General features: G+C 40.0%; 1 protein-coding gene across 1 annotated transcript in view; it reads right to left on the minus strand.

Moving 5' to 3' along the window:
* Positions 1 to 10,849, minus strand: part of CRACR2A (calcium release activated channel regulator 2A) — a 67,378-nt gene that overhangs the window by 54,219 nt on the left and 2,310 nt on the right. The window contains exon 2 of the mRNA XM_009327915.1: positions 2,097 to 2,335. Within this exon, the coding sequence (XP_009326190.1) occupies positions 2,097 to 2,264 (168 nt within the window). The 5' untranslated portion in view covers positions 2,265 to 2,335. The remainder of the gene's footprint in view (positions 1 to 2,096; positions 2,336 to 10,849) is intronic.

Here is a 10,849-nt window from a genome sequence, read left to right on the forward strand (position 1 = left end):
AAAGCAAATATAAAGAAACATCTTCCTAAGTGTTCTGAGCATCCTTGTTTCTGTATTTAAATGAACGTGCTGGTTTTGGCTGGGATAAAGTTAATTTTCTTCATAGTAGCTAGTATGGGGCTATGTTTTGGATTTGTGCTGGAAACAGTGTTGATAACACAGGGATGTTTTCGTTACTGCTGAGCAGTGCTGACACAGAGTCAAGGCCTTTTCTGCTTCTCACCCCACCCCACCAGCGAGTAGGCTGGGGGTGCACAAGAAGCTGGGAGGGGACACAGCCGGGACAGCTGACCCCAGCTGACCAAAGGGATATTCCACACCATGTGACGTCATGCTCAGCATATAAAGCTGGGGGAAGAAGCAGAAAGGGGGGGACGTTCAGAGTGATGGCATTTGTCTTTCCAAGTAACCATTACATGTGATGGAGCCCTGCTTTCCTGGAGATGGCTGAACACCTGCCTGCCCATGGGAAGTTGTGAATGAATTCCTTGTTTTGCTTTGCTTGCGTGCGCTGCTTTTGCTTTACCTATTAAACGGTCTTTATCTCAACCCACAAGTTTTCTCACTTTTACCCTTCCAATTCTCTCCCCCATCCCACCACGGGGGGAGTGAGTGAGCGGCTGTGTGGGGCTTAGTTGCCACCTGGGGTTAAACCACAACAATGAACCACTTACATACCTACTGAAGTCGTAGGTATAGTAAACAAATACTCATGGTGAAATAGAAGACGTGCTTTATCTGTTCTTCACAACTCTTTGTAACCCTTTTTATACTGCATCTTTTGCAAAATCTGCTTTAGAACCTGAAGTATAAATTTATCAGCACTCTAAGCATAAAACTTAGAATCAAACAAAACCAAATGTTTTTGCATTCCTTGCAAAAACAGATATTAAACCTTTTTATATACACATAAATACATATACATATATGGGTCTTCCACTAGGTGAAAATATATGCCATTCAGTTTTTGGAAAGGCAATAAAATTATAATCCATTAAATTCTCTATGGGTCTGGATTTACCATGCAACTTGCATGCATATTTGTTTGTTTGCATTCAGTTACTTCAGTGAGAGAATGTATATTGGTAAAGCCTACAGCACATATCTTTTTTCAACTTTGCAGAATTAGCACAGGTCATCACAAAACTCAGCAACACACAACTGCACAGAAAGCTCTTGAGAGCTAGTAATCTGAGTAATTTACTATGAGGTTTTTGCTTTTCCAACATAGGTAAAGTGTTTCGCTTGCATTTTCCTATATGCAAACACGTATTTGTTTCTGAGGATACGGAAGGTTTCTAAAAATTATATTCGATGCTTCTGTTGGTAGCAGTTTGCACTGAATTTATTTGCTACTGCTCCCCAATTCTATTTCATCCATAAGTACTGAGGTAGAAATGGATTAATACAATGAAATTATGCTTTGCATGTCAAGCATGAGTACATTCTTGTTTTCTGCCATATACTGGTTCAAATCATCTTATCATTTCTGCAATATGCACCCAATCCCATTTTCAAAAGATTTTGTTATATAGTTGCTTTTTTTCATCAACATTTTCAGCAAATCTGACTTCGGCCCCTCAAACAATTTAAGAACGATTTGGTAAGATTAGTGCAAACACTGAATAATGCTAAAATACTGTTCCTCTATACTTCCTACATATACATGTGATCCAGCTGAGAGTTCACCATTGTCTGGCAGGTGAAATCAAAGTGAAAGACTTTTATTTACATAATTGTGCTGAAAAAAACAGAAGGATAAAATCGGTGGACTGAATACATTCATGATGCTGTGGCAAATCGCACAGTAATAAATTTACTGGAGTTTCAACTTTCTCAATGAGAATGGAATTAAATTCCTGGGGCATTTTTTTAAACTTCACTTACTTTGATTTTCCACTTTTTTGTGCTTTGTCTGTGGAAACAAATGCAAGCGTTATGTAAGACTTCAAAGAGATTATTTTAAATGCTTCATATCTCTTTAAAGTTATCAGGAGGGTGTTACAATTTTTAACTCTAAATTAATCAGTCTCAACTCATTAAGGGCATTAGGAACTTCTCTCATTGTGCATGTCACATAGCCAATTTTGTTTTACCTGCATGTCTTGACGAGTGATGAAGCCTTTGCCTTCCAGATCACAGATCCGAAAGAACTCATGTGCTTTTCCCAACACAGTTAGTCCTGGGTCTTGTTCTCCAGTCCTGCTCCTCTCTGCATCTCCTGGTGGCACAGGACTGGCATAGTGTCCTTGTATTCTGTCCATTGTCACAATCTCAGCACAGGAATATTTTGGGATGCTGCTATCCCATTTACTCACAATTTCTGATCTGTAACCTGTGCATGGAAGGTAAGGAAAAGAGCAAATCAGACCCTCTTAATGATGCTTTCTACAATCTCTTAGCAATCGTCTCTTTAATTAGGCACTAAAACTTAGAAGAAGAAAAAGCTTTTTGAAAATGCCTACCCTTGATGGGCTGTACTAAAGACACTGCAAATGGGACAATGAATGAGGAGGGGGGAGTCTGAGGGAAGGAGGAGAAAAAACTAGCTCTGAAAAGGAATCTCAAAGCAAAAGCAGCCAGTTTAACAAGAAATATAGACAATCAATTAACGTGAACAAGAAAACACAAGAAATACGGGTAAATGAAAAAATAATTTACAGTCACTACAAGTATTCAACTCATATCTTTTTGACTCTGATCATCTTAACACCACATATCACAATTTGCATCCAGTGCTTTGGAATACAGTTCATATGATAGGTATAGAATGGAAGGTGATTGATGACTGATGGAACCTGGTGGATCATGGTGTTCAAATCAATTAAGTAAAATTAAAAGAAAGATAACGGATTATAGAATTCTGAAACATTCCCTTAGATTCATCCTTATTACTTAAGGCTTTGACTTTCATCTGTGAAGGAGAACTAATTGCTCATTAACTTTGTGGGAAGACTTCGTAAGTTAATCATATTCTAAAGAGCCTCTGAAAATTTGTATTATACCCCCTGCATGAAAATATTTCTATATATTGTTCGGTTATAATTTTATCTTAAATTCATTCTAGGAGGTCAGATGTAAATAGTTTTCCCTCTCCAGACTTGTACAATTGTACAACGCACAGTATCAGTACAAAAGGAGCAGGTTTCCCAAAAGCCTATGGGCTCAAAGGCACTATCGACTTGTCATGCCTCACCTGATGTTTGTACGACTTGCTGTATGATCTTAACTTATTATCATGTGGGTAAACCAAGTAGAGAAACAGTCTATTTCACTGAGGTACTGTGTATTTGTGACAGGCTAAGAACATGTATACAGTTACCAGGGCTCAGATGACATGCAACGACTTGACTTCGTATCTGCATCTTTAATTTGTATTTCTGTTTTTCTAAATAGGTCTACCTAAAGTAGCCACAAATTTGTCAGATAATTTTTAACAGAGAGAAGTATTTTGAGAAGCATTTGACTGTTACAAAGGAACATGGCCTGATTCTGATCCAGCATGACTGGCACAATCTGGAACAACTCCAACAGAGGCCAGTGAGAATTATTTGGATCTGAAATGTATGTTCTCTTCAGAGTACAGGCCTTGGGACTGCATGGATGTGAAGGAAGAATCCTACAAAAAAATAACTTTAGGTTGTCTACTCAGCTTCTTAAGCAGAAAAGGCTCTGATCACATAGACAGAGTAACTCAGCCAGAGACTGCTTTGTTCTATGCTTAAGTTCAAACCTGGCAGTGCTTTATACCTCTTAAAACACAGCATTTTCCAATAACTTTTTAGATGTACAGTTTGTCACACTTACAACTTGCAGTGGCTTTCCATGACAAAGTGATTTCTCCAATAGCTATGGGCCAGGCTGTTGGACTCCCCATGTTGCACAAAAGCACTGTAAACAGGCCGTTGACTTCAAATCAAACTAGGACTTCGATGAGCAAATCACCCACCCCCTCTGAAACCATGTAGCAAAAATCTCAAACATAGCTAACTTTTCCCCTCTCTCCCTCCCTCTCTTTTGCAACTCCGATCATCCCAGGACTGCTGTTCAAATACTCTCCAAAGCTGAAATAATTTTGGCCTAATGACCAGAGAACTTAGCTGCCAAAATCCTTCCTAAAGCAGAGTTGCAAGCAGCAGAAGAAAAAACATTCTGAGAGAAGGCAAAGGATGGCTACACCCAATACCATCCCCATTTCCTAAAGGAAACTCCTTCTCAGAATGGGTCTTACTTCAATTTTAACGTACGGCAGTCAGGGGTGCTTTATAAACCCGGAGACCAGCTTATTGGAACCGAGCTGTTGCCCCTCCGCCTGCACACAGCATGCAGGCACCGGGCACTGCTCATTGCCGCGGCAAGCCCTCTGCTGGGGCTCACCGCGCTCCGCACCCCAAAAGGCACCGAAGCCTGCCTGAGCACCCGTGCCGGCAGCCGAGTGGGCCCTGGAAAAATAACAAGGCCAGGAAACGCTGCCAGAGGGAACATAGGCCAGACAGAACAAGGGGCATTTGGCTGTTACAGCTGCCTGTACAGTGCTCTTTGTCTTATGAAGAAAATTTCTAGCTCAGAAAGTCTGACCAACCATCAGTAGCTGGGAAGATACACGAAGGAAAAGATCACTCCATAACTGCCCTGTTTCTTAAGCCCTTTCCTGACATTTCCAGTATTAGACAGTCTCAAAAACAGTATATGAGCTAGATGAATCTTTGCTCTGACACTGTAGAGCCACCCACAAGTGGATCAGACGGAAATGCCACTGCAAGCCGCATTCAGACTACAGTGGTGTAACAGTCTGGATGAGATTCTCCTTTCATACTGCTTTTACACACCTAAACTTCACTTACTTCAATACAGCTCATTCTTGACTGACACCAGTGTATCAGGTAATCAAAAGTCAGGCCATCCGTTTCAACTTTGCAGTGACACTAACTTAAAAACAGGTTTAAAAATACCAAAACTCAGTGGGACAAGTGCAGCCTAAAGATGGTCTTGACAAGATCTGACACAGACTCCATGTGTTTTGGATGTAATACATTTTTTTTTCTTTTTCACATCTTAACAATTTCTCAAAAGGCCACAACTGCAGGAACAGGCCAAGCTAATCATGCTGGTAAGTGCTGCTAGTGCCTGTGGTGACTGCACAGTTCATTAGACTTCCTTAAGAAAAAGAAAAAAGAAAAACTGTGCAAATAAGAGATAGTCAATTGCATGTGAAAGAATAGAAATATGAAAACAGATTAAAAATGGTGGAACAAAAAGGCACTATATACAGTTTGAGAAAGTTGTTTACATTTAGCAAACAGTACAGATACGATTCACCATGCTTTCTAAATACTTCCATACCACAAAAAATGCATTATGTGCATCACAGGAGCCTCACCTTCTTACAAGTTGCCCCACCTTTCATACACATCATAAAAACTTGCTACACAGCAAGCGTCTTGAATACAGCAGAAAATTAAATTAGAGCATACACTTAAATTCTTAATCCTTATGGCAGCTTCCAAAGCTGGTATAGTTCATCGTAATTCCTAGAGTGTCCTGATACTTTGCAAAATCTGGTAATAACATGAAAGATTAAAACTGCAATTTGCCCCACGTTACTGGATCAGCAATGTAATTACTCCAAGGCAAATTTTAAATAACATTAGTAGTTCCATTCACTCATCCACCTCCTTTAGAAATCAAATGGCTTACAAATTCAAAACAATATTCTATTCTCTTAAGACCTTTGATTTCCACTCTTACAGCTACAAACACTTCACTATGCAAAATAGGTTGTATCATGAGCTGATGCAAAGAAGCATAGCTCCAAATAATACTGAACAAGGATGTGGGCTTTATGAGGTTTTTACAGATGATTAATCATGAGGTATTTTTGGACTGGTCTGCAGAAGGCAGGTCACTGTTAGTATTTCAAATGACATTTTCACCATGATTTTCCAGTCAGGTGTACTGTAAATCACCAAACTCTAGACGTACAGAGTACTGCTGATCCACAGATCAGCCCCATTCGCCCTAATTGTGATAGTTAAAAACTTACAGAGCTGTTTTACCTGCATTCATGTCTCTGAGTTTCTACGTGTAAGTAAAATATTTTTTTTAGCATCTGTCTATAGGTACAAACTTTCTGCAGCACACTTCCAAACGCGACTCATCAGCAAAAAAATGTAGTAAGCTTTCTTAATACTGAGGTCACTATGGATTTGTACAAAATACTTTTATGAGAGAGAACATTTAGGTTTTACAAACACTGGAAAATAAATATTAGATTGCATACTTTTGCTACAAGAAATACATTTTCCTACAACCAAATTATCATTGTTAAAATAACCTGCAGCTATTCTGTAGTATGCCTGACACATGAACAGGGACCTCTTCAGAACTTAGTGTCATAGTTAGTTATCTTTTAGCATTATGCTGAAAAGCTTCTAAAGCTGCTAACATGTACCACTACAATTATTTTAAGTTGGCACAAGCCTGCTGAAAGAAGTCATTCTGTTCCCTATACCGTGCCCTGCCCTTGGACAAGTGTTCATCCAGTTAGACAGTGAAACCTCTTGTAGAATCCTTTCAATTTAATTTGGAAAGCTATCGTTTATTTAGCTCAATTAAGGACAAGTGGCCCATCAAGGACACACATCAAAGAAAAATCAAGAATAAAAAAAAGCAGGACCTACAGAGAATGACAGAGGAATGGGACTGCTGAGACCAAAGAGAGCACAATAACCATCCTCAAGTACATAGAAGTTTGCTAGATACAGGACTGGAGAAAAATACTCCCTGTGCACATAATGCAATACACAAGAAGTAACACTCTTGTGCTGTAACACAGCAGACAACCTAGACATGAAAAAACAGAAAAGATGCTTAGTGACAGCATTAACCATTCTAAAACAGGCTACGGAAGACTTTGGAGAGAGACCACTCACTCCCCACTTGGTATCTGTCCCTAGATGAATCCACAAATCCAAATGTTGGAAAAAACCCAAACTATGTCACTTCTCTGCACAATGATGCAGGATCGCAACTCTCTGACTGGTGATCATGTCCTCATTAACCTTTTTTATTTTTAACATTTCCATCCAAGCAATTAGTTTTCACTGGGTTTGTAAGAAAATTTGCCTCTCCCAAAGGCTAGCTTCCCACAGAGATGAAGAAGAAAGTCGCCTGCCTGGCTTCTTGCTGGCCTCTGTGGAAGCAGTAAACAAAACTATTCATGTATTGAAATTTAGATGTCCAAAGGTAACAAAGGAAAGCAAAGGAAGCGGGCAGATTCATTTATTCCCCATCCTGCTCCTTCAATATGGCAACACTAATGAAAAACCACTAATGTGCAAGTAACAATAACCACAGAACCCCTCACTTTCCTTCCAGCACTATCTTCTCTGATATTTATTGCCTAAACATTAGCAGTTCTTAGGGATCCATATTGAAAAGGCAGGGTGAAATTAAATGGACCTGCTTCGTGCTGCTAGGTTCCTTGAGAAGTAAAGGTACTTTAAGTAGTTAGGATTTTAGTGGAAATGCATCTTTTCCTCTTGCTTCATTGCTCTGGATGCTTCCTTTTTAATGTATTTCAGAAATGAAAAGCTAAGAACTGACTGGAAATGCAAACTTCTTATAAAAGGACACTGAATTTAGGGGCAACAATCATCATGGAAATCAGTTGCAGAATAATCACAGGATCATCAGAGCTGTGAGAGCACCCTGCCTGTCATCTGCATGCTTCAAGGACCCACGCTCTCCTTCTCTCCCTCCACCCGCTCTTCATGCCTTATTCAAGGACACCACCTCCAAGAAGACCTGTCCTCCCTCCCTCTTGTTCCTTGCCTGCCTGCTGGTTGCAAGAACTTTGAGTCTTCAAGAAACTGTTGACCTACCTAACACCTGAGCAGGATGGTGGTATAAGTGTGTATGTGTATCTGAGTGTGTGCTTTCACCAAAAATTCTGCCTCTATCACTCTAACTTATCAATAAATCCTTACTGCATCCAAATACAATTTGGCCAGTTATGTATTTTGGGCAACAACTCTGGCTAACATTTGTGGCTACAGCATTAGTTTTTATAAATGTGTGCATGTAAACAGTAGTGACATTAGCAGTTATAGAACTTGTATCAAAACTGTTATAGAACTATATAGAGCTATTTTACCATTATTTTGACTTCTTTCCAAAACATAAAATGTTAGTTCAGAGAAGTAAAACCTATTGCTAAGAAGGAGTGCCTTACAACACATGCAACACATTGCAAGCATGGTAAAGTCAAAACCAAGCTGACTCCATCTGACTGCATGATTTATTGTGCTGCATTGTCCCAAGCACTGAAATTAAAAGGAAATAACTATATTAATAACAGCATTATATTAGTAAATGGTGTAACCTGTAACATGATGTTCTGGCGGGAGGTATTGCCAATTCATATGAGCTGTTTCATTTGTTGACAAATTATTTGCATTGGAAACACACACCCCCTCCAAAGTAAAGGCCTGGAAAAAGTTTAAGTGAAGCAGTGTATGTTCCTTTTAATTGTCTTATCTTTCAGGTTTTCCTAATGACTCACTGCTAAATGGAGCTACTTTCAGCTGGTGAAATCTGGTTGACAAGAATATCTTTAAAGTACATCATTTTCACAAAAAAAATCTTGAAATATTCTGCCTCCTCCAAAAGTCCTTGCTAAAAATGTAACTTCTGAAAAAAAAAAATCAAAACCTTTTATCTGCCTGAAAACCAACAAAAATTTGGCTTGAAATCTAAAATACACTCTCTATTTCTAGTTTGTCAAGGAATGTTGCATCTTTAACCTAAATTAAGGATTTTGAGATGCAACTGAAATATTCACTTCAAATAAAAATTCATTTTTAATGGAAAAAATGTTAGTGGAAAATTTCAGTCTACTCTGCCACTGACCTTAGTGAACCCAAGCTAATGCAGATTGCACTAGAAGACCCAAGAGGCATGTTCCAAGCAGCTCCTTAGTTATTTGGCACTTGGTTTGCAGTTGGGTTTGCAAGAATTCTCATTTTCAAAATTTTCAGAATTTCTAAAACAATAAACTTGCTCTTTGAAACCACCTTCACCTGAGTCAGTGGGACAGTTTGTATGGGACAAGACCATGTGAATGAGGCACAGGAATATTTAATTTGCTAGTCCACTGTTTTTCCATTGCAAGAAGTAATGGTAAAAGAACAAGAAGTGTCATATTTTCCTATATGCAGTACAAGATAACTTTCATGCTATCTCTTCTGCATGGCTCACTTCCAAGTTCTGGGAAACACATATAAACAAATCCACTTATCTATATTTGATTAGTAGGCTTGGTGTACCTCATCCTGTTTAGTTCTACAAAAAACGCTAGCAACACAAACAATTAAAAATGCATCATTACAGATTCTTAATTGGATTCTAATTCACCACTGCTTTCAAGTGGAAGTACAACTTCTACACTCTCTGTGAGTCAACTAGTCAAAAAGTTATTCTTGCAATTGCGCAGGATCCCTGCCTCCATTTATGCTGCTCTCTAATGAATAGAAGTTCCCCAGCAAGACCCTTCACCTTTCTTGACACCCCCTCTGTGAGACTAAGGGATAAGATGAGTCATGTGAGCAAAAAGGGGCTATTGCATGGTACTGTGGACAGGGAGAATATCTTCTGGTGTGGCTCTCTGGAGGTCACAGGCTCTTCAAAGGGGCACATATCCTGGCCACGGCTGAGCAATGTGGTGACTTCCCACCGTGTAACAAGTATGGCTACTTCATCATTTCTGTCTGGCAAAAATAAGGTGTCAGAGCAAGGGGTAGTCTGGGACACAACAGAACAAACACATGATACAGAGGCACAGCAGAAGGAGAGCATGAGAAGGAAGTCAAATTAGACTGAGACATGACACAATAAATCTGATAGTGACTAATGAGGCAGATTGGGCAAGACTCCCAGTAAGATATCCTATACCTTGCTTATCTGACCCTGGTGTGATTCAACTTACTGAATGTGGGGAAGAACTACCCCAGAAAAGGGCACTGGTGCCTAGAAATGCAGGCAAATATTTATCACCAATTTTTTGTTTTCTCTTAGGATAATATATAAACCAGATTTAGGCTGAAAACTCGAGGCCTGACCTGGTTAGACCTTTGTCTGGAGAGAGCTCCAAAGTCTTTAACTAGCGTTTCGGTCAGTTTCTTGGCACAGGCATCCTGGTGCTTCTGCATGGATAAGTCATGGACAGTGGAATCAAGTATGTGTTATATCAATTATTTGGAGACCATCTAAAGAACCTGAAGGTGCACAAGTCCATGGGACCTGATGACATCCATCCGCGGGTCCTGAAGGAACTGGCGGATGAAGTTGCTAAGCCACTGTCCATCGTATTTGAGAAGTCGTAGCAGTCCGGTGAAGGTCCCACTGACTGGAAAAGGGGAAACATAACCCCCATTTTTAAAAAGGGAAAAAAGGAAGACCCGGGGAACTACAGGCCAGTCAGTCTCACCTCTGTGCCTGGGAAGATCATGGAACAGATCCTCCGGGAAGCTATGCTAAGGCACACAAAGGACAGGGAGGTGATTCGAGACAGCCAGCATGGCTTCACCAAGGGCAAGTCCTGCCTGACCAACCTAGTGGCCTTCTATGATGGAGTGACTACATCAGTGGACATGGGAAGGGCTACAGATGTCATCTACCTGGACCTCTGTAAGGCCTTTGACACGGTCCCCCACAACAACCTTCTCTCTAAACTGGAGAGGTATGGATTTGATGGGTGGACTGTACAGTGGGTGAGGAATTGGTTAGATGGTCGCATCCAGAGGGTAGTGGTCAACGGCTCAAAATCCAGATGGAGGTTGGTGACGAGTGG

This window comes from Pygoscelis adeliae, unplaced genomic scaffold, assembly GCF_000699105.1.
Source record: "Pygoscelis adeliae isolate BGI_AS28 unplaced genomic scaffold, ASM69910v1 Scaffold307, whole genome shotgun sequence".
NCBI classification, from domain to species: domain Eukaryota; kingdom Metazoa; phylum Chordata; class Aves; order Sphenisciformes; family Spheniscidae; genus Pygoscelis; species Pygoscelis adeliae.